The sequence below is a fragment of the Nannobrachium achirus genome (assembly GCF_963921795.1).
Source record: "Nannobrachium achirus genome assembly, chromosome: 9".
NCBI classification, from domain to species: Eukaryota; Metazoa; Chordata; class Actinopteri; order Myctophiformes; family Myctophidae; genus Nannobrachium; species Nannobrachium achirus.
Genome location: NC_137818.1, coordinates 33,750,128 through 33,775,299, shown reverse-complemented (window position 1 = coordinate 33,775,299; position 25,172 = coordinate 33,750,128). Strand labels below are relative to the sequence as shown.

The following is a 25,172-nucleotide window of genomic DNA, read 5'->3' as shown; positions in this document are numbered from 1 at the left end:
ACAAACATATTATCCTGCTCTTCTACACAGTTGCTAGGCTGGATTAATCCATATTTAGAAACGAGACATTTTCCATGCACGTCTTGTGTAAATAAGACTCCTTGTAAAATGTATGTAAGCATAAACAAGGCCTATGTATTTTCTTATGAATATGAAACGGCAGCTTTTTTATAAGGAATGGTTTTGATATGACCAAATGCACAGTTTTTATTACATCATAATGTGTGTGCCATTGAATGCAGTGATATTTATAGACTTAATAGATTTTGAAATTGCAACATAACTTATTAATTCATTAAAAGGATTCTAGGATGAAATGAAAATTATTTATAAACACTATTTAAAGATGTAATTTATCAATAAGTGCTTCAGGCCAGAGGCTGACCACCTCCACCCATAAAGAAAACAACAATTGTACCAGTAAATAATCTGGGACCTGGGAACTCGCACAACTAAAGGCTTCTCTACGACCCTGAACACCCCTTGAATAGGAAATACTTTCGCTAAACATTCCTGCGTGTTTCAACATCTAAGACCATCTTTGTCTATGATAGAAATTGTCCTCAACTACCTTGTTGTGCAAAACAATGTGCTTGACTTTGATTTTATTTTTATCCCACCATGTATACTATGTAGTGTTATTGTTCACTTATGTCATAAGTTTGTGTGAAACCGAGGCTCGCTTCCTGTCTATTGTACACAGTATGCTTTATGTACGTAATGAGTGAAGGGCTCTGTCCTCGCACTCAGGAAATCTTGTTTGTACTCATCTTTTTATAGGTTTAAGACACACAGTGCAGTACTCGCTGTTCAGGCAGCATCTGTGCCTTAGCATAATGTAATGACAGCTCTGGGAACAAAAGGCTTTGGCAACTGGCTTCAGTAAAAATGGATTTAAATAAAAAATACAGCATCTTTTTTTGGACTCTTGATTTTCTGCGTATTCTCAAACTTCCACTCAAACTAGGGCGGTGGATAAACGACCTTGCAAGCTTATGCAAAGGCTAAAGTGTAGTTTAGATGTCAGATTAGATTTTCTTATGTTACTCATAGGTTCTTGGTTTAACATTGATCCTAGATTACTATTTATGCATTTGTTGTATTGCCTCATATTTCCCTTGCTACTGTAAATCACTCTGGATTAAGGGTGTCTGCTAAATGCCTACATTGTAAATAAAGGAGGAAAGACATGGTTTATGTAGCATTTCAAAAATATTTTATTAACATGTTTGTCTTACCCAGACATTAAACACCACACCCCTGTCCTGTTTGTAAAGCATCACCACAATCAGCTTTTTCTCTTGACTTTACTTTAAGGTCTTTATCATGTTCCGGGGGCATTGCTGTTAAAAGGAGATGGGGGTTATCGGCCAGGAATTTGCCAGAGCCCCACTGCCCTCTGATCTCAAGGTGTCTGATAGAGCTGGACAAGCGTATGCAAGATTGCCATCCTTGGATCTCAACATACATTGAGACAATCTACACACACGCTTAACCCAGTGATCTGCCATGAGCTCTAGTGTAGAGTGATAGTGGGGAGGATACTGAACAAGGGTTGATGTGCACTGCACTCCATCCCTTTACATCACCCCTGATGTCAGGAAGTAGCTGTGAAGACTCATTAATCACTGCTTTTGCATTAGTCAACCGATTGACACTTCAAGAAGCTTTAGTGTACTTTTGAGAACTTCTCACTAAGAAAAACGTGGGTCTTGGTAGGCATTTCACCCCCCTCCCATTACATTTCACTGTCTACACGTTTCACAATGTTATAATACAGCTGGTTGGCTGGTGTGTAAAATCAACATGGCAGTTCAAACAGCCAAGGTATCTACTGATCGTGGTGTTCCATGGTTTAGAGTTGGCACATTGATAGCGAGTGTGTTTGTCAATCAAGCTGTGTCTTATAGTAAGTATACAGCTGGATAATTCATAAGCCACCTCAAACTGTCTGCCTGAGTGGCAATGTTGCTGAACACAGTGGGGTCCAGCAAACCACATATGCACTCCCTTTCAGTTAATGAAAAACAAAAGTAATATCACATAACTGCATAATGGGTCTGAACGAGCCATACAGAATTCAGAGTGGGCATGTTATGGGAGGCCCTGGTGTGGCCCTGGTTCGTGGCATGTCTGTCTGAGCCAGTGTGCGTGTGTGACTGCGAGTATTGTTTTTGACAATGGGCCACTGTGTGTGGTGCCAGCCATAGCAGACAGACAGAGCAAGGTGCATTCCGTAAACAGCCCTTACTGCCCGAGTAACCTCATGTAGGTCTCAGTGAATGAATAAATCCAATTTGAGGCAGAACCTAGACGTACAGTCTTTTTTGTTGGTGGAGAAAAGAACACACAGGGAGCACTGCCGATCTCAGCACACTGGAAATCTCGGGGCGTAAAATTAAACAGTCGCGGCCAATGACCGCAGCATGAGGACTGATAATGATGCACGGTGTGGAGACGAGTGAACAGGTGGGGTTCCATGACATTTTTAGTTTTGAGTCCAACAAGCCAAATCTAAAAGAACACTTTATAAGAAACCGTGTGCCTTTTTGATATCGGCTGGGAGATTTTAAGGGGTGTGTGTGAGCTACTTGGTCCTTCTCTGTAAACAATCATCACAGAGGCAGTGGCAGGATGACTGATATATATGTAAAGTATAGATATATATGCACATATAAATACAAACATACATTCATACATACAGGGGGGGGACTGAGGGAGACGAGCTCCTCACACAAACAGGCTGGTATGCTGGTGAAGAGACAAAGAAACAAAAACCAGCAGCGAATGGAAGAAAAAAGCAGGAACAACGTGTGAGTAGTAGAAGAAGAAAACAGAAAAGTACAAAAAAAAGGCTGATTTGTTTTGCTTTTAAACAGGTGTGTCAGTCTTTCGCATTTGCCTGTGGCATGATCTGTGTTTGTGATGTAAATATAGTCCAAGAAAGCCATTGGTTGGTTTAAAGGTTTTTCTCCTAAGGACGCGCTGCGGGGAGGTCTTCCCTCAGTCGCTGATTGGTGGTTTGGCCCGTCCGTCCCCCTTCACAGCAGCAGGCAGCCGCCCCGCTTCTTGCGCTTGCGAACCTGCAGCGCCGCCCTGGTGGCCATTTCAAATACCTCCCGCACCCCATCCTTCGTCTTGGCTGAGCACTCCAGGTAGCCGAAGGCACTAATGCGGTTGGCCATGTCTCTGCCTTCCTCTGGCTTCACTGGCTCCTAAACAACGAATGCACATATCTGTGTTAATTTTGTTGGCCAACACTGGCAAAATATATTCACAATTTTGACAAAATATATTCACAATTTTGACAAAATATATTCACAATTTTGTCAACAAATAAAAACTAGACTAAAATAATAGGAAGGAACTACTGGAAAAGAGATCAAGTAGAACTAAAAGACAAGTCATTTTATGTTTGGTTGTCATTTTATTCTGCATTTAGCTTAAGGCAAGAGCAAGACCCATATTCAGAGTGAACATTTTTAACTCAAATGTTGCTTCTGGGGGTCCCAAGAACAAAATATTTTGAGATGGGGGTACGCAGCCAAATACATATCATTTTGGGGGGTCCTTGACATGACAAATATTGAGAACCACTGATATAGGCCGATTCTACAAGTGTCTTCTAAAACAGTTTTCTGAGAAAACTAATTGCTGTCAAAATGAACTCAGTCAGTTGTTTCTCATCAGCAGGGGACCGCTGGGGGTCCTTCAGGGGGTTTCCAGTGGGTCCCCTGCCAAACAAGTACTTTAATTTCACTAATGAGTCATTATAACCTGCCGATACACACAGTATATACCATATCAGACATTTAGACAAAAGTGTCTTTTCATAACGGGGTTCTAAAAGCAGAATTCCAGAATAACTGGAAATCTGTCCTGACCTGCATGCATACATAGATTATAAGGCACTGGTTATACAGGAGACAAATGTCTTTTCTCAAGATATCAATATAAGCACACACAAGATATCAATATAAGCACACACCTGTTTCATCTTGGCCAGCTCTCTGCGTGTGTGTTCATCGTTCCTCAGGTCCTTCTTGTTCCCCACCAGGATGATGGGGACGTTGGGACAGAAATGCTTCACTTCAGGCGTCCATTTCTCTGGAATGTTCTCTGCAAGAAACAGAGGGACACGTGGGTTCCATTGAAGTCCAATCCTGCTGTTGTTATCCACACACACACATTCCAACCATCTTGCCCTAAAAGGACAATTGGGAGAGTCCCGTCCTGTTATCACAGCCAGGGGAGACGTAAACACTCAGAGGCCATCGACCCCTGGGCTGATTCTGGGTCTATGGCCCAGTGGTGAAGACCAGTGTTCTCGTTTTCCCTGGAAGGAGATGCCATACTGAGATACAGTAGGAATGCTAGCTGTGGCACAGCCAAATCCAAACAGCATGGGAGAAAAAGCCCCATGGCGGTGGTGTTTCAGAGGAGGGGGCTCTCCATACATCATGTCAGCCAACAGGGCCAACTTATTTAAAGACTTGGGAGGATACAGAGAGCCTAGCCAGAAATACATGTCGATATGCTCTGTTTGCTTACAGGAAATGTCAGAGCCTCTAGTTTGAGTTTCACTCTAGAAATCTATTCTATCGTCTGTACATTTATGAAGATTAGAAGCAACTGCATGACAAGAACGAGTTTGTGCTCAAACAAACAATGTCAGCTTCTTTTATATTATGTAGAACATTACACTACAAACATCAAAATGAATTGGCACTGCGCAGTGCCAATTCATGCATGACATAATACAGAACAGCAAAGAATCAATCTACACAAGTTATGCAGTAATACATGCATATTCAACTGGCCCCTATACTATACTGCACATGTGTGCACACGCCCCAATGTAAACACTCATACTGTGTATTGAGCCATATACTGTACAAGCCCACATGCACAGTAGAATGCAAGGTCATCTACAGTAAGATATATATATATATATATTTTATTATCTTATAACCCTATTTCTTATCTTCTATTTATTTTGCTGTAGAGATCTGTAGAGAATGATATGTGTCCCTTGCAGTAATTATTTCCCTGGGGTTGCCCTGGCCTAAGGATTCATTTGCAGTTTTGCACCAAACTATTCTTACTCAGGATGCTGACTCTTAGGATAAAAATCTATGACGCCAACATGTCATAAATTCTCACCTTCCTTCTCTGTGCTCGCCTCTTTCCTCAATCCTCTTTAACAATTACAATCTAAACTGCCATTCCGTGAATGCTAGCAAGCTACATACTTGTGATTTTTGGGACAGCTAGCTACAGTATCTGTTGCAATTTAACCAGTGCAGTCTTGCCCCTACACCTCATGTCGTTTTAAACCACTTTCACCCTGGCGTCCCTATTGGGCATGTCACTGTAGGCATTAAAAATCAAAAATAAATCAAAAATGAAATGAAAATATGTTATCTTGTAGATCCGGTATTTTAGCTATTTGTCATATGACGAAGTATATAGGCTTAAGTGGTTAATGCAGTGCTATGCAAGGCATTAGGCGTCTCATCTGTGGCTTCTTCCACAATTACATTCCAGTTGCACCGCATCGCGGCTGGAGCGCAGTCACCACACCTTGTGCTGAACACTGAGCAGGACAACAGTGGTTGTTGTTTTTCTATGAAGCACAAACAACCAGAATGTCCCCGCCCCATCCAAAATGCATAATGGATTTGTGACTCTGTAACAGACTGTCACAAGGAAGCGTTGTACCCTGTTCAATCTTTATTTCCTTGCAGAACTCCTGCCAGAGATTGTGCGTGGCTGGACAAGACTACGCAGATGTAATCTGCACAGTGGTTTTCATCTTCTGTAGCACACATCACCATGATAGTTTGGCATCTACATTATACTATCCAGTGTTTAAAAGAGCCGAAAAACATGCAGGAGAGCAAACTGTTCCAGTAAATGTTGCATGTACACACGACCTGTACAGGTCTTGACATGTACCTGTACAGTCAAGTTGTGGAATGATCAACTTTCTTCATGCTCTGGGAGGGCCCTTTTAGACTTCTTGTAAAAGAACTGTGACAAGGTCTCGACTCACAGGCTTTTAACACCTTGCCAAGAGGCAATAGGCCAAGAGTCTGGCCAACTCGGATGTATTTTTAAAGCACCTATATGGACCTATGGGTCACATACTTAATCGGTACAGAAAATCCTTTTTATACTTGCTAGACCTTTTTCTCTCCTTGCAATTATTTTATTACTATAAGCTTTAATTATTTCATTCATCAACATTGTTAGCAGCCAAGTATGTCCTGCCATCTTACCTAAACTATCAGGGCTGTCTATGGAGAAACACATGAGGATCACATCTGTGTCGGGATAGGAGAGAGGCCTCAGTCTGTCATAGTCCTCCTGACCTGCTGTGTCCCAAAGTGCCAGCTCCACCTGAGGAGATAAAAAAAGGACAAGCCATTTACATAACTTGACACAAAGAAGAGAGGGTCGGCGGAGTCCAATGATCAGAGCTTTAGATGAGGGAATTAAGTAGACGGTCAGGGTGCCTCGCTCACTTAATTAAAATTAAAAGGACAGATGATATATTAACTTACATTTCATGCCTTGTCATTTAAGATGGAGACAGAGATAACTGAAGGCGGAAAGTGGGGAAAAAAGGGAAAAGGCGACTGAACATTATCGGTTTTGACAAGTACACCTATAAAAAACGAATTCCCCTGAGCATGACATGGGTCCCCAGGCTCTCCTCCGGTTGTTAATCAAACAGTTAGCAGCTCCCGAGAGGACTATCTGACCTGATCTAGATGAAACAGATACTTGCCAAAACGAAAACATAAAAAACCTGCACTGCAAGAGACTGCAGCACACATCGAGTCTGGGAATGTGCTCCGCAGGAATGTCTTATGTACAGTAGCCTAGATATGTCACTTTTTTCATCATGTGGCCTGTAAGCTGCTCAGGCCGATGGTAAAAGTCTGCCAACTGAATGCAGTCTCTTGGCTGCTGTATGACACAGTGTTGCCCTCCACACACACACACACGAGAAGTCAGTAACCTGATCTATACCACTTTTTTGTTTTTAAATAACACGCATTTCAGTCAAGACAAACAGTAATAGGTTGGGTTTTGGCAGACTAGATCAGCTTTTATGTCTCGCTGCAGCATGGGTGTGCAAAGACTTTGGTCAGGATAATCCGCCAATGGTACATAAAAACAGATGCTGGTAGGTGGGGCTGGGTGACTGTGCTGGAGCAAGTCATATAAATGCTTGACATTATTGACGGTGAATGATGTTTGGTCTCCTTGGACTGTAGTTGCGCACCAAGTCTATCCTGTTTAAGGTAGAACTTCCTTATTAAAAAAGGTATGCCAGTAAATGAAAGTTACCCAGAGATTAACCCCGGAGACTCCGGAGTGCACTTTTTTTAGATTTAAAATAAAAAGGTGACATATTCGTTGTTCATCAAGATCTGAAATTCACTAAGCACAGCCAAGCATGGGGGCGGGGCAAAGGGGGGCGTTTCCCTTGGGAATGTGTTGCAGTGGATTGCACTGTACCACATTTCCTGTCTGGGTGGGAACATGAGGGCAGCCATGGCATGGGCAAGGCAAATCCACTGGTGCCACTCTCCAACTCTGACCTGGCATTCTGTCACCACTGGGGGTCTCCCAGGAGTCAGCCAATTCAGCCATAATTTACTTTTATTTCTTCAAGGGTCTTCAACAGGGGTTCAGGACCCCTAGGGGGTCCTCAGAGTTACTACAGGGGGTCCTCCAAATCTTCCAAACCTTTTTATATTAACAACTTGAAACCCAGTGTCCATATTCTGAGAACTGTAGCCAAAAATAGCAGATCTACAAGCTCACAACGCAAAGAAGGTTGGTGTAGAGGGGGAAAAGAGCAGACTAAGAACAGAGTGAAAGGTCAAGTTTATTATGTAATGACGGCTCAAGAGGTTAAATATCTGAAAACAAAAATTGACATGAATCCAAAATACACTGATGATTGTGCTGGGAAACGATGAAACTAAATGGAATCTATGAAAAGGCAGTGGGGGTCCTTGCTTCATCTCTCTCTCAGCCCATCCAAACAGGCACTCTTCAGGAAGCATAAAAGCCCATTACCCTCGGCCCTGCCATGCCCGAGGAACCCGAGAATTTCTCGTTTTTGAAAAAAAAAAAAAAAAAAAAAATTAGGAAAACATAATGGCTGCTATCTCATGAATGCCTGAACGGATTTCCATTCGGATTTTTTTGTTTGAAAGCTGTGAGCAATGTGGACACACGTGGTGCATCCACGTCCATATCTAGGCATGGGTGTGCATGATCCGTGCACTATGTATTACATGGAAGTCTATGGAGACAGGGGCATATGAGAGTACAAAGGTATTGTTAAATGGCAGCAAATGAGTTAAAAGAACACATGGACCATCTTTTGTGGGACCAAATAAGTACTTTTAGAGGTAAGAAACTCTCCTTTAAAAAGCAGTGGAAGAAACTTGCACCGTATTGCAAAATAAACCCCCTCAGATTTGAGGAAGTGAGCCCATCCAAGGTTTCACAGTACAGGAAACGGGGCATTAGTCATAACGTATTGTACAAAGGTGGGTAGGGAGCGCCAGCCAGGCCTGCGCAGGAAGTCTGTGACGTTCCATTTCCTGTTTTTGACTGTGAGGTCTACGCTTCCTTGCCAGCCTCAATAGACAGAAGGACTTCCTGTCTGTGCTGCCCACTCATCTCCCTCTCAACCACCATCCATTTCGTCCCCCTCTTCTATCATTGTTTGAACTAAAAAAGACTTCCTGCTTGACATGGTCAGAAGGACACATGAGTAATGAAGTGATAACTTTCCACACGAGCCAGGAGACTTTAGGTGAGTAATGTCTCTCACTGGAGCCTCTCGCCATCCAAACCTTCCTCGTTATGACCTAAAAAGAGGCCAATTAAGATTCTAGTTTATTGGCCAAACATGTGGCGTCTCGTGCACATAATGAATATGCAGTATGTGGCGTGCACCGATTGCTTCACCTCATGACTCCCACCGCTGAATTCATTGTAGATGCACTGCGCGGTTCCTGCATGTAGCCCATATCATAGTTTCATACAGCTTTATTTATACTCATCGTGCAAAATGTGTTGCTTGCCTAAAAGTCACAAAAGAAAAGCTTTACAACACATCAATGTTCTTTTTTTGTATTGTAACCGTTTTGGGTTTTTTTTGGCTGCCCATTTCATGTTCATGTGCTCCTCTATCACTTTTATTTGATTTTACATTATACGCATCAGTTCTGGTTCATTATATTTGTGCAAATATTTGTGAAAAATCTGAAGGTTTTAATTACAGGTACATTTATAATGCTTGCTTGCAGTAGTTGAAAAAAAAGATCACTGAAAAAGCACAAAACCAGGGACATGTGTTTTCAATGAGTATCATGGATTAAATTTGAAGTTCAATGGGCTTCAAACTGAGGGGGGTGTATCTAATAGAATGAAGGTGTTTAAAGGTGCACACAAATGCCAGAGTACCCATTAAAATGACCCCTGGAGGGTTTGAAAGTGAAACGCCACTTTAAGCTCCACACTTTAAGTTTCCTAAACACTGGGTCGGGATCCATGTGTGGGCCACGGAGTGACTGCTGAGGCACGCAATACAAAAGGAGTTTAGTTTTCTCTTCTGCTCTGTGTGTGTGTCGGGTCTGATCTTGAGAAAAGAGGACATAAAATGTGCACATACAGTAAATTATATAAACTAGCCCTTACCCGTTCAAAGATATGAGCTCCGAAATGATGTGCAGTGTGTGGATTATGGGATGTGCACTGTGCACACAGTATATGAGGGATGGAAAGTAACTTTAACTGGTGCTTGCATGCTAATATGTAGGAGCATCAATGTAAGAAATACCCGTTCCATTTAACGGCTACAGAGATACTGTGTACCGATCTGCATGATTTTGGACAACATCTGTAACAGGGCCAGAACCACCCCCCCCCCCCCCCCCTGCACACACACACACTCCACCCCCCCCCCCCCCCCCCGTGTGTGTGTGTGTGTGTGTGTGTGTGTGGGGGGGTTTGTGTGTGATTGTGCATGGCCTGAACAACAGCGCCCCTCCCTTAACATGTGTGGTCACAAAAGGTACTGTAGGCTAAATAGATATAGATACACCATAAAAATGCAATTATACAGCATACGATTTGTGAAAGTGACAAACGGGCTTCACAGTTATGTCAGGTGTGTTCATATGCTGATGGTGATGCGATTTCAGATCAATTGCTCCAGCCACTGAGGAGAAACGCGGTTTCAGACAGACAGACACTCAGACAGACAGACAGACAGACAGACAGACAGACATTCGGAAAATTATATGTTAGATATGAATAAACATACACTATTTCGTCTTTCGCTTCAATCAAAGAGTATGGTCTAGATGTGCTCTTAATGAAGTGCAGTTTTTTCTTTCACCAGCACCCGTAGCATGCGTCTGTTAATGGCATAATATAATAAAGTAAATTTGACTTGCAGGTGGGTACCATTGCTCCTGCAATGGTATTGGAAACACACTGTACTACTTTTTTCCTGCAACAAATCTCTTTGCCCCAGAATAAGGACACTACGGTTCATGTGGTTGGATCCCATGGGTGCAGATCACACGTGTGGCTGTGTGTGTCCTTCACAACGTACCTGCTTGCTGTCCACCTCAATGTCAGCGATGTAGTTCTCGAACACCGTGGGGACGTAGACCTCTGGGAACTGGTCCTTACTGAAGACGATGAGCAGGCAGGTCTTTCCACACGCGCCGTCACCGACGATCACCAACTTCTTCCTGATGGCTGCCATCTGCCAAACAGAAAGGAACACTTTAACTAGGTGTCTTTACTCTTTATTCAATATAAGAATAAAAGTGCAGTATATAGCACCTTTATCCAAAGCACTTTTTAGAATGTCCGTTACATTCACCAACTCACACACCAGTCTCACAACCGTGGAGGAAATCCAACATTATCATCAGGAACAGTCAGAGGTTCAGTGTCTTTAGAACGAACTTGGAACCTTCCATTCCCCAAGTGGCCGCTCTGCCTCCTGAACCATGGCCCTAGTCATTCATTCATTTTATATTTGATCCATTTGTGATAGTGCACAGCAATTTATAATGAATTTATAATGAACTATTACATCTCATAATTTCATGATCAATACAACTCTGTCTGTCCGTCTTATCACTGGAAAAAGAGAATGCAGAATGGAAAATGCAAAAATAGGAACAAACTCCTACACAAGCATTCCGAGCCAATTCTTGGAAAAGCATGGCTAACTTGTAGCATGGCAATTCATGGACGGGGGGAGGGGAGGGGGCAATAAGGGAGTGAGTGAGTGCGAAACCCGAGAGAGACCGAATGAGACTGGCATTAAGAGGCAGGAAAGGAAGGAGAGAAGAGGTGATCCAAGTCTGGTGGAAAGCCGCACCCTCTTCCCCTTCCCTTCCCTGGGCCGTGTCCTGTCCTGTGGGCTAGGTGGAAAACAGAGCGAGGCAAGGCTGAGGGTTCATTGTTGGCCTGGAAAGAAGAAGAAGAAAGAAAAAAAAGAAGAAAAAAAAAAGGCGGGGGGTTGGGATAGCAGGCGGCGCGCAAGAGTCCTGAGAACACTGCAACCCCACACAGGCACAGGATGCAATGCTCTACATACAGCTGCCCACGCATGGTCTCTCATACACCAGCACAAAAAAAGACGGAAAAAAAGTGCTGCTGCTGCATCACCTTGGCCTAATAATTTATAGCACCTACAGGTTTGGTTGGTGACAGGCCTGTATTGCACACAATTCTCTCCCGACTGCTTTTTACTTGCATCCCTGAAGGTGTGTCTGAGTGCAACCTGGCTTGCAAGTGAAAAGAGACACGGACACGCACGCACACACACATACACACACGTGGATCAATAGCCATCTACCTCCAAGCTGACAATAATGGAGAGGAGGCAGTAGGTGATGAGACAACTGCTTGGCTGGCGGCCAGCAGTCTCAGCAGCCCGGGCCTCAAGGAGAACCAATTTCAACTTCAATGAATTCTCAGTTCTCTGCCATCTTTGACCAAGTGTCCAAACCTCCCCTGATTAGGAATGGAGAAACACTGCAGTTGTTTCAGACTTTCTTGGTGGGCCCGGAAAAGTGCTCCAAAATGGCACCGAGGCCCTTCTTTGACACTAAGCTGCTTGTCCACTGAAACAAATTACTTTATCCACTGAAACTGAAACAAATGAATTTCTTAAAGACACGTCCTGCAAGCGTGTCTTCCTTTCCTAGTGCAGTAATGCCACAAGTTCCCACAACCACGCCCTTTAGGTATGACGTTTGTTGTTGAGGTCATGTGTTCGAGCAGTGCAGCTTGCTGCTCTAATAAGTGGCTTTCTTTCAGTCCAAATGACAGCATGTAAAGTGCAAATTATACAAATCATAAATATAATAAATGGAGTACCTGTTGTGATTACATTTAGTATAGTATTATTAGCATTCATTTCCTTAGTAAATACTCGGTTTTCCCATGATTACTGTGCAGACTGATAAAAATGGCAGCTATTACAATGTGCTTATGCGTTTCCTCCTAATGTGATTAAATATTAGACAGCTATTATTACAATGTGCTTTGCTTATGCATTTCCTAATGTGATTAAATATTACACAGCTATTACAATGTGCTTATGTTTCCTAATGTGATTAAATCTTTATGAAGATCATGAAATTTGACCAGACTGGACGTATTTTCCCCCTGAATAATGCCAAGACAGAGTTGTGTTAATGTATCTAACAGCAATCACAAGAGAATACAATGTTTTAGTGCTATACATTATACAACAATCAAAGTTTCAATGATTGTTATTTTGTGGTAGAACAACGGAGGCCTGTCAAACTCAAAGTATTGAACTACTCCCAACTTTCAAACCCTTATCCATTATCTTATTACTTAACCATCCTTGGCCCATTATTTTTGTCCCTCCACACAAAATCTCTTCACTGAATAGCCGATTTTTATATTTTTTTGTCGAATGCCAACCTATTATGTCATGCCCAGAATAGGGTATAGGGTTACAGTGGTATACAAGAGAAGGTTACAGAGAAGTATACAAGGTAACAGTCTCAGCAGTAGACTTTTTTCTGCATACAGCTTCATTACTGAACATTCAATCTAAAGCAACATACTGTAGTTGTGTATGTGTGTCTCTTAATAACATGGCCCGTGCAGCCTGTGTGTGTGTAATGCAGGTAAAAGAATTATAAATAGTAGGCCTGTCACATTTATTACATAATCGTCTAATCGCAATTATTTGACATAATCGCAATTATTTTGTCATAATCGGTGAATTTGTGAATGTTGAAAAATTCATACATTTTCAAATATTTTCAGAAATAGTGGAAATAGCAGATCTACAAGCGATGTGACGCGTTGTGAGCTTGTAGATCGGCTATTTTCACTATCAATGTTATTTTTTAAGTAGAAAGTTGTCAAATATGTCAGTAATTTGATTTATTTGTGTATTTAGGTTATGTGTTATATCTGCCATGTGCAACTTCAAAGCCTAAAAGCCAAACAGAATTATCAACGACAAAAACAATCAAATCATTAATCGCAATTATTTGAATGACAATTAATAGTCAAGTAAAATGTCATATCGTGACAGCCCTAATAAATAGTATTGGCCTATTGTTAAGTAATCTGCCTGGCTTTTATAATCATATGAGCCATTCATAATAATTGTGGGTCATTATAAATATTTAAATATTACACAGCTATAACAACGTGCATGCTTATGCGTTTCCTAATGTGATTAAATATGACACCTTTGTTTGCTTTGCATTAGCTTATTTTTTTGCACTCAATTTGAACTTACAGAAAACAGCCAATTAGAGACATGTTAACCGAGTAAACGTTAAGAAATGAAATCGATTTCCGGAGGGTTCGGAGCAAAGGTCATTACTTGCGGGCTGTAGTTTTGGTAAAACTGCATTAGGAAAGACAAATCCACCTCCTGGAAGCAGGGTTAGTACATTCTGCACAACATGTCTGGTTCTACTCTGCATGATAAGGAACACTGCCAGATACAACGGATGTACGTTTTGTATATGTTCCCCACCCCCCTTCCATACTATACTACACACACAGAATACAGCACATGCAGAAGGCCAGTTTAGCACTGAGGTTTACAAAGTAAATTATGTTATATGTGCAAGAGCCAAATGAATGTGTATGTATATTGCATCTTAACCTGTAGGCCAAATGATGCTCACAGCTTTTAGCCATAGGCATTTGCCTTGGCGCACTGCAATAACAGCTATAGTACCAACTGTGTTATTCCTCATCCTCCACATATTTCATTAGCTGGAGTTCTTGCTCACTCTCTCTCACACATCAGGCCAGTGCTGTTGGGTTGTCTCTGGAGAAAGCCACCTGTTCTCTGTGATAGTAGGCTGCTGCTTAACTCCATACATCATGCTGTCACTGCCTTAGGACACACACAGGCGTGACTGCTAGCTACAGTACAACCCTTTCCATTCGCAGTTGGAGATGGCTTCACAAAATGGAGCTTGTGTTTTATTTCTCCTGACACGATACAGTAATGTGGCTGGTTGCTGATGGCTGCTCAGAGTGCTGCCCAATAAAACTGCAGGAATAGATGTACTTTGTAGGAGTGATGAGGGCCCCTTCTGGCCTGTGTGTGCGCGCTCCGTTACAGGATAATAAAAGTGGCCTATGGATTGTGAATCTTTCCTCCTAATTTTCCCTCCATCTTTTACTTCTTCCTCCTTTGGTTTGGTTTCTGCCCCTGCTGTTATTTCATAAAGTACTTTACTGGCTCAGGGAGGAGCCCAATACACCCAGTCTTGCGTTGCGTTCTCTCTGTACCTCTCCCATGTCCTTTTCCTGAAGTCAGAGTCAAGACACTTCAGGCCAGGGTCTTAAGATTTCACCTCCTCGTTCCAACAAGTGTTCGCTAAAGAATAGTAACACTGGTGCGTGAACGTTTATGTTGCAGAAAACTGCGGAAACAAGCGCCATAGTCAGTGCTACCAGTGATATCATGCCACAGACTGTGTTCAGGCCTGTCACAAGATATTGCCCAAATGTTGAACAAATTCATCCAAATTCAACACAAATATTACATTAACCTCATTAAGAGATAAAATGAAAGGTTGAAATCCCCTATACAATGTAATTAACCTCATAGCCAGAAGCTTTGGGTTACTTTCAGATCAATTGTACACTAAACTTGGTGACATTTTCAAGCAATAATTAATTATCCCCAATACGCCTTGAGTTTCTTTGGCCACATGGGGGTGTGTCAGCCTCAAAGAACAGTTAGTTATATGCTCACATTGCCACAGACATACAATATACCATAGATAAGAGACAAAATGGATACGATAGCAAAGCATGTGCTGGTTTGTGGTATGAAATTGCTCATATCTCCAACAATGTAGGAGACAGAAACGCTGTTAAACGAACCGGCTGCATGACAACTGAGCGGTGTCAAACCCAGGGTTACATGACTCACATCACATTCACCAAGCAATGGAGACTGCAGGCCGAATGGTGAGCCATCAGATTCTCGCTCTCTTACACACACTCCCTGACCTTCCCATGTGACTGCTAGAGCGCGCGTGCGTGTGTGTTGGGATAAATCGACCTGCCTTGCATAATGTTAGTCCCCAAGTGGGGTTGCAAAAAGGGCAAAGTTCTCATTCCTCTCTCAGCAACTAGTGCTCTTTTCTCCCAGGCAGGTCTGGCGTCTCCCGTGCTGGAGTAGTAACACATTAGCCAGCCCAGGGGCCATTCTTGTCCACTGGACAAGGGAGGTGGTGGTTACATTAACACACAAAGGCTTTATTGAGTTTCAGGAAGACTAGCAAAGAAAGAAGGAGCTCTACCCGTTCTTAAAGTCTCAGCCCACTTCTATTCACATGCATCAGTGACCACAAAGTATCCATTGCAAATCATGTATTTGGGGACCGTTCTATTATGTTAAGCACAGGATATTGCGCTTTTATTGTGCGATAGCTTTCGCTTACCCTGGCCTGGGACGTAGGTCATGCAAAAACGAGTGTAAGAAAGTTCATATCAGTCACAAAAAGGTTCTTCTAATTTCCAGGTCTTGTAGAGCAGTGGTTCCCCAACTTTTTAGCTCTTCTTCTTTGTTCCTTCTAATTAATGGATCCTGCCCCCCACACATTATTTTAAATGGAATAGTTTTAGAAAAAGGTTGAATTTGTTTTTAATTTAAATGTAGGAAACAAAAAATTAAGGGATATTTGATCGTGACCCATAAAAATTGGTCCACGACCCACTGTCTGGGAAATAGTGCTTATTGACAGTCAGATGAGATATCATTACCGCGTTTAGGTCTAGCAGACAGAGTGTGAGTGACAAGTGTAAATAAATGTTAAAATAAACACCATGAAGATTTCAACAACGTCAACAAACAGACAACCACACAGTGCTTACTCAGCTGACATTAACCACTTAAACCCTATACTTAGTGGGCCGGAGTCACCTAACGCTCTATACTCGTAGGCCTCCCTCCCTCCTCTTTTCCATTTACACTAAATTATCTTCACCGGAAATAGCTCACAATGCGTCCCGAGCTTGTATCGAATATGCTACTTTCCCCAAATGTTAACCCCAGAATAAGGACACTAGGGTTCAAGGACTCTTTCAGTTGACCAACCATATGAAGTTATAATTTACATTAGTTCACTCGAGGCATTTTGGAGGCATGTCTGGTGGTCAGCAGCAGTAGGGATTACAGTACATACACACTGTTGTTGTGATTGTGGTGAGGAAACCACCAATAATCTACTCAACCCCCACCCAGCTCTCTCTGACAGCAAATTTGTCGAAGAGGAAAACGAATTGACTGTTCTTAGTGACTCAGATATCCTGATGCATGTATAGTAAGTGAAAGTGAGGGCCGCAAATATTGATTATTTTGTTGGCGATTATTCTATTGATTACTTTCAAGAATCAATACGGTTTTGACACCAACTTTACAAGTACAAGCAGATAATTGTTGATGGGACAATGCTAAATTGCTAACATAATATACTTTATCAATTAAAGCCATACTGTGTAAGTTGCTCACCTAGTGGTCATTAGCCCTATAGCGAACCGCGGTCGCGTCCGCGTCTTTCGGCCGTTTTTCGTACCTTCAGACCCCCGCGTCTGCCTCCACCTCGCTGAGATCTATCTTTGGAGGGGTCCCTTGTTCCTGTGCGTTCAGTAATTCCAGAGATACACTCCTTCACCCTGCCTGGTAGGCGAAATTACCTAGAGACTGGATGGTACAAACCGGCGACAACAAAATGGCGACCCCACTTCAAGATGCGATGTGATTGGCCGGCAGTTGTATAACCCTCGCTGTGATTGGCCGGTAGTGTGATGACGCAATTTTGGCGCGAGATCCGGTCCACGGCAAGGATCTCAGTTTACATATATAGAGAAGGCTTTACAGGCTGAAATTCACGGCGCGGATCTTCTAAAACTTTTGTGTTTTAATAGTTAGGAGAATTTTAAGATTTGTTTTATAAAAAAAAGTTACATAGTACAACTTTAACTTAACACGATGACTGCCAGGGGCCACAAGGTGCCGCTAGAGTGCCAGCCATTCCTCCATAAGGCTTCATAGTAACATCCGGTTAACCACGAAGAAGTGGCTTGTGTTTTTTCTGCAAACAATGTTATGAACGTGAAATGGAGGCCGAGAGCTAACAGTTAGCTATCGGCTATTTATTTTTTTAGAAGCCCGATCGGAGGCTATAGGGTGTGCCAAATGTAGTTCTAAGAGCGGCCATTTCTTGGGTAAACACAGCCTTACACAGGTGTTCTGATTAGACTATAGCATTAGTTCTATGCAATCAAACAATTGAAACACCTGTGTTTTGACCCAAGAAATGGCCGCTAAGGACTACAATGACGTAGCTGCTGGCACACACTATTTAGCCGCAAAAAAAACTTTTCCGCTGCACTAGGAACACAGTTCAGAGAAAATGAGCTCTAAAGATGTGACTATGTATTGGATTGGGCGGCGCGTTTCGGCGGCGTTACCCGATTACGGGCCGGTGGAAACAGAGCTCGGTAGGCGGCTTGGATCAAGATTTAGACCGGGGCTTCGTTGAGGCCTCCGATTATTTAATTCATTTTATTAAAGAAACCGAAATTGTTCGGTTTTTGTACCTCAGATACGTCTTGCAAAAGGGGGCTCTAAACTTTATTCGAAACCATTTTCAATGGAATAAATCGTCGCAACATGTAGCATGGCTCGTTGGAAAGCGATGGACGAGCCAGGACCACCCACGTCGCTACTAGCAGCTCAGGGTAAGTAAAATAGCAAAAAGAATATTGTATTGGATTGAAAAAAAGAAACAAAATTGTTCGGTTTTAGCACTAAATGAGTTAATAATCTCAAAGCGAGATTGAGATTTATATATAATACTTGACTACATCACAACACAAGTCTGATAAACCATATCTTAATAAAAATAGCGGATTGTGCATGCAAAGTTCGGCGCAGATCGGTCCAGCAGTGTCTGACAGAGATTAGCTGTGCAGCTAAACACGGACAGGGGCGAAAATAGAAGTATTTGCCCTCATTGTCTGCCCGGCAAAGACAATGATGATTACCAACAAAGGGTCACTGAAGGTTCACATGCAACATTAACTCTGTGTGTGTGTGTGTGTGTGTGTGTGTGTGTGTGTGTGTGTGTGTGTGTGTGTGTGTGTGTGTGTGTGTGTGTGTGTGTGTGTGTGTGTGTGTGTGTGTGTGTGTGTGTGGTGAACCATGGAAGGACGTAAGCGGTGTGGAATGTCTCACCCACTTAGGTTCCAACACCCTTATCCCCTAAATACACAACACCCCTGGTCCCAATCAGCCTTTATCTCCACGTCTCTCTCTCTCCCAGGTCCTCTTGCTTCCGTTCACATTTTCCACTCACAGGCTTGTTAACCACATGAACCCAAGTTCCTAATAGAATATAGACGATCTTCAAGCTCACAACACATTGTGATGCGAGCTTGTAGATCGGAGATTTGGGGCAGAGGGGTAAAAAGGGTAGTCCAACCCTCCCGGGCAAACTAAGTATATAGGACCTACAGGGTTTAGCAGTGTGTTGTGGTCAGATTATGCATGAAGCAGTAAATCAGCCCACACACGCACACCATAAAGATTTGTGTGCAAATGAGTATGCGGTGTGTGTGGGTGAACACAAGTTTAATGATAAAACTAGAGAAAGCTTGATTTCTCGCCTTACAGGGTTTTATATATCTCAACTCATTTGCATATTATGCACAGCCTGAGGTGAGCGCTAAACTCTGGTCGACCTGACCCGATCATAGATACCAGTGCTGCAATCCAGCAAGCTCGCTCTCTGTAAGTTTCCTTTTCTCATCTTTTATTGCAAACATCTTTCAGCATAAAAGAAAAGGGTCCGGGACAGACTGAGAAAAGGCTGCCAAAGCAATGTTGAACTCTGGTGGAACTTCTGAGTTGTGCTGTTGGGCGTGATACAACATTGTCAAATCATTTCTACGGTACCCGTTGCTTCTATGCTGCATGAGCACAAAAAATAAACAATGTAGCGATTCCATTCCCGGTTATTCATGGCGACAGGTCTCAAAATAGGAAGGAAAAAGAAATCCCACTTTTAACACTAGCGGCTTTCTTTGCAAAGTATCAAATCAGGACACTTCTTCATTCATTACCAGACTATTAGTTTTTGTGTGTTTAGGTGCATTGCCATGATATAACTCCAAATATAGGCAAGATATCTTCACCTTTTCTCCAAAGCTTAGAAATTTAAACAGGTCTAGTTAAGTGTAACCATGTATGAATCAGGTATTGGATTTAGATCATGTCCAGACCAGGTAGCTATAGAACCCTGGCTTTAAGTTAAAAATCACACCCGTGTGAAGTGGAGCTGTGTGTGTGTGTGTGTGTGTGTGTGTGTGTGTGTGTGTGTGTGTGTGGATCATGTGTACCGATTTTTGTGACATTTGAAGAAAATATGTAGGAAAAGGAGCAAAAAGTGTGTTTTGGAGAAAATTCAAGATGGCGGAAAATCTATCATGGCGCAAATGGGCGTGGCCTATATGGGGAGATGCGTCATGACCCAAGGAATCCAGGGAAAAAATATTTTTAATTATCCGACCTACGGTTCAAGAGTTACAGGCCAAAACGTAAAGTGGGGTGTTATGGCGCCACCATGCGGCCAAATGACACAATTATTTTTTATTTAATCCTTGAAATCATTATGAACCTCCTCTCCAAGTCTTGAAACTCTAGCCCCTATGGTTTGCGAGAGACAAATAATTGAATGTGAGTTTTTGCGATTCCCATTATAAGTCAATGGGGAAAATTAATTCACTAATAAATTAATATCAATTAAACTATTGAACCTTTCTCTTAGCAAGTTACTAGCCCACGATTCCCGAGTAAGCCGGTCGATTTGACATATGGCGCGAGTGTGTGGTGGCAAAACTGTGGGACTAGTAGCGTGCCGAAGTTTAGGAAGTTCAGGCTACATACACACAGACACACACACACACACAGACACACACACACACACACACACACACACACACACAGACCCACACAGCCACGTATAGGGAGCCTGTGCTTCACACAGCTCCAAAAACAGGCACACAAGCCCCTCTCTTTAGAGCTTTCACCCAGATCATTTCTTTGGGGTCAAAGATACTGTTGAGAAATATTGCAGCACAAATTATATAGATAGTAGCCATTTCAGTCTGCAGTCATATTTTGGCTCCCAAAAACTAAATGATACTTGTGTTTTTAATTACTCTGGTTTTTCCAAACATGTTTAAGTCAAACTATATCAGGCTGGGCATAGATTGTCTGGCCTAAGCTCTTAGCCTGTTAGCCTGGGGGCTGGCTGGTAGAATGGATGCATGCTGCTAGGGGTGTCGGGAGGGAGATGGAATGGGTGCAGCAGGCTGAGCCAGGGACCCGAGCAGACGTTTGAAATAGGACAGAGCCATTGAGACTCCCCCGGCCCAATTTATCACAGAGCTCAGCCTGGCTCAGAGCAGAGAGAGAAAAAATATCACAGAGATTTATCCATTCATCCACCCACTGCAGTTCAAACAGACAGACAGAGATGGAGCGAAGCAGGAAGCAAGAGAGGAAGAGACGGAGGAACAGAAGTCGAAAAAGAGAAAGGATGGAAGAGAGAAGAGATTGCAGCAGATGTGGAGGGAGGGGGGGGTGCTTATAACTGAAAGTCTGATTAATATTCCACAATGAAGAACTGGGCCTAAATAAGTGGATGAAGTAGTCATGGGAGGAACTTGCGGAGTTAGCTAATCAGGGTTTGGGAAATGATGACTGCATTGCTCTTCCCAAGTCTTGTACAAAGACAAAAACACGCATCACCCCCACACCCCCCTTGCAAATTCACTGAAGAAGCTGACCTGATTGTACCCCCACCTCCATCTCCATCATCTGTGTTCCCTTCATTGTCACCCTCCCTCTCTCCTTCCGTTCTGCCTCCGCTCCTCCAGGCTAGTACCGTTCTTAGTCTGTCTGTCTGTCTGTCTTTCTGTCTGTCTGTCTGTCTAATCCCATCCTCTCTCTGTGTGTTGCAGTGTGATGTCACCATCAGGGAGCTAATGTTCTGTACACTCCTACTTTCCTGCTGACACACACCAGCACAAATAACAACTTGAAATCGGGGCAATATAATTGATAAAGTATCGACATTGGGATATGAAGACTAGATATTGCCTGGAACTCCTATGTGTTGTCTTTTCCTGGTGCCCCATTTTATATTTTCAAACTTGAAAATGAAGTGAAGCTTTTAGCTTTTTTTTTATCAGATATTTTTGAACACATCAATTGTTGTTTAACGATTTTCGCCAATAATAACATGCCAACAAGGTCAAAGTGGTTAATGGCTGCATTACAGAAAAGGGGTGTAATTTTCTGAACTTGCATGACAGTTCCATTTGCCTTTATCCACTTAGTTGTTATATAGACTTTACTAGATTATTTATTTTAAAAGAAATCACTGTGTAAATACTTTTGTGAAAGCACCAATTGACATCCTACACAAGAATATAAATAATGTGATTATATTATTATGGTCATATTTGATTTTGTCTATATGACCCAGCCCCATCTTAAACGCACACAAACATAACAAACAAGCTAGATGGATTAACAACAACATTCTCATTTGAGCATTCCATCCATCTCTAGGCTATGTCTCAGAAACAAGGGAAGAGTAGCAAGTTACAACTAATAGGAACATGGACAAAGGCTAAGGCAAGCTAAAGTCTTTGAGTGAGCCTGGCTGACACGCCATTAAGATACTCAAAAAGGAAAACCAAACCATCCCTCCCTCCCTGTAGCAAAAAGGAGATTGTGTTTTAAAAAGTCATTTTAAAAGCCAGTATGCTTTTGTTATGTATGTACTACACTCTATTAGCAATACAATTTTTGTTTCGTCAAAAACAACACTAACACAAGCAAGGCATTGCTCACAGCTTCTTTGACTCGTGAGATTGCAGTGTCATTAGTTGCCATGGCATGTGACCATGACATTGATCACCTAGTGAGGGAGGGTGGTCTTTAAAACCCACTGATGGATGCACAACACACAATGAACCACAGCAATGCACATCCCCTGCAAGGCTGCAACATCCAAAAGGGGAAATATTCTCTCCGAAGATTATCCAGCTGCCCAGGTCTTACCTCCCAAACAACTGCTGAGGACACTTTCCTGTATAGCAGTGGTTCTCAACCATGTGGTCTGTAGACCCCCAGGTCCTTGAGGAGGTTCCAGGTAGTCCCTCCCTTATGGGTCCATTTGGTTTCATTTAACCAAATGGTTAAATTATTGTCAACCCATCTGCATTACTTAATTTACAAGAGGTCTACACAACTGGAGAATGTAAAAGAATTGTTCTTTGATGAACTTTTGCCTGTTATCTCTCCTATGGTACCACTGTCAGCATAGAATTGTGGACAAAATCTAATCCAACGACAACAACATCTTCTACGTTTTGGGTCCGATATACTGGCTAAATCTTATCAAACGGTGGTCCGTGGGTCACATGCTGAATAAATAATGGACCTTGGTATGAGAAAGGTTGAACACCACTGCTGTACAGTCCCAGCAGAACAGAAACAGAAGTACAACATCCATAGCAGGTCAGTCAGTGACCAAACGGGGGGCAGCAGGAGCTGTGTGAAATGCCCGCTGGCTATCTTGGAGCATATTGGTCCACAATGACTATATCTACAGTATGGAGCCTTTCACACTGACCTACTGAGCAACTCGGTCATCTTAGTTCTAATCTAGAGTGACTTCAATGGAGAGCAGTGGTTTAGAAAGAATTGCATGGACCCTCGTGCGAGTCGCATCATATTCCTAGAGTGAACATTCAAGTGAAAATAGATCTACAAGCTCAAAACACAAGTTAACACATTGTGAGCTTGTATATCTGCTATTTTTGCAGAAGGTATTTTAGTGTTGAGAGAAAAAGGGAGAGTCCCGGGTGATTCCGGTCAGCTGAGGACATAATATAAGGGGTTTAAGTGATAAAAGGGCGGTTTTAGAATGACATTGACACTGAAGGCCAATTAGCCTATGGCAAAATGGAAAACAAATTTGACTTTTAACTTAAACCAAGGACTTTCCCGCCCACCTTTCCTTTTGGTGCACTGTGTGTGTGTGTGTGTGTGTGTGTGTGTGTGTGTGTGTGGTCACGCGAGATAATGACCATGGCCATTCTGTCCAGTCAGTCCACTACCTGTGTGAATTGCTTGGTCAGCAGTCAGCTGTTCCTCCACAATGACATCATACACAGTCCACACACACACACACACACACACACACACACACACACACACACACACACACACACACACACACACACACACACACACAGTAGTAGTCACACGCAAGCGCGCGCGCACACACACACGCGCGCGCAAGCCAAGAAGAGGATGTGGGAGAATCTTTGTGTGCATTCCTCCTCCTTGCCAGTAGACAAGAGAGGCCACTGCCACCATGTATTGTAATAGCCAGTTTATTACGACTGTATAGCAACTGAAATGTGGGAGTGTTATTCCAATTTCCAACAAGTCGGAAGGTTTTTCGCCAATTAGGCTAGTTGGCTTTTATTTGCGCGAGAGCGGCGTGCCAAGGAAAAGGAGTTTATGGAACATGATGGTCTTGTTGCTACAGCGGATCAAAAGGGTGTGGTGACTCCTCGGAGAAAGGAATGTCCTCGGGACAGAAAATATATTTTTTAAAACAGCCGTTAAGCAACAAGAAAGCGAAGAATTCGGTTATTATTTTACAGAAAGGGTTATTACAAAAAGGAAAGGTGTGGTATATCATCAAGTAGTATTGGTTCGCGATTCTTTTCGTCGCATTCCCAAGTCTCCGGTTCCCCGAAAATGCTTCGAATACCGATCGATCCTCTCTCACTGGCCAAACAGGTTTCCTCTCTCGGAGAATGACGGGAAACTTTTCACAACAAGGTAGGGCCGATGACGTTGTCCCCGTTGGTGTTTAAGTCCAAACAATGAAAAAACATACAATCAAAGTTTGTTTGCGGTAAAAACCCAATCGTTGAGTTTGTGGGTTAGATTTGCGGAGCACTAAAAACACGACACAAAAAGATTTGTGCAACGAACACGCCAAGGTTTAGACTAGAGGAAGGAAACAGGTGTGTCCTTTGATTTTCGACACTTATTTTCGATCGAACCAGAACACAATGTAACGATGTAAACAATGAGCATACTTTTATCGAACAAAGAAGGCCTAACAAGTCTCAACTCGCCAAGCTTGTTGATAATATCCAGGCTAAACCGACATGCCTGCCTTCCCTTCTTCAGAAAAGAATCGCCTTCAAACCGACACCACCTACTTTTCCTTCGAAGCTCAAAACTCACTTCTAAAGTCGAACGGTTGGTTCGCATATAAATTACGAATAACGATTGAAAAACAAACAGCCGAACATACGATTAAAGTTTCTTTCTCACCTCTCCCAGCCTGTGCTTTCAAATTCCAAAAGAACTCCCGTCTTTTCTCCTGAGCTGTCGCCCTTCCCTTATTGCAGCTCTGATCAGGATGTATTGGCTTTGCTTGGGGACTCTATGGGAGGAACGGAACGAGCGGCCGCTGGGCGCT

The 25,172-nt window shown here is 42.7% G+C and overlaps 1 protein-coding gene across 1 annotated transcript; it reads right to left on the bottom strand.

Moving 5' to 3' along the window:
- Positions 1-1,193: 1,193 nt before the first annotated feature.
- On the bottom strand, positions 1,194-25,172 carry LOC308291710 (rho-related GTP-binding protein RhoA-D). The gene is made up of 5 exons (XM_080733833.1): positions 25,025-25,172; positions 10,655-10,810; positions 6,282-6,402; positions 3,989-4,119; positions 1,194-3,215 (listed from the first exon to the last, which is right to left on the bottom strand). The coding sequence occupies exons 2-5, from the start codon at positions 10,808-10,810 to the stop codon at positions 3,042-3,044; spliced, it is 582 nt and encodes a 193-aa protein (XP_080589959.1). The 5' UTR covers positions 25,025-25,172; the 3' UTR covers positions 1,194-3,041.

Excerpts from the sequence above, each read along its gene's own strand:
- LOC308291710 (XM_080733833.1), bottom strand. The coding sequence starts at position 10,810 with ATGGCAGCCATCAGGAAGAAGTTGGTGATCGTCGGTGACGGCGCGTGT. Across the intron at positions 4,120-6,281 it reads AGACAGCCCTGATAGTTTAG|AGAACATTCCAGAGAAATGG; the intron begins GTAAGATGGCAG and ends TGTTTCTTGCAG. Across the intron at positions 3,216-3,988 it reads AGCTGGCCAAGATGAAACAG|GAGCCAGTGAAGCCAGAGGA; the intron begins GTGTGTGCTTAT and ends TTCGTTGTTTAG.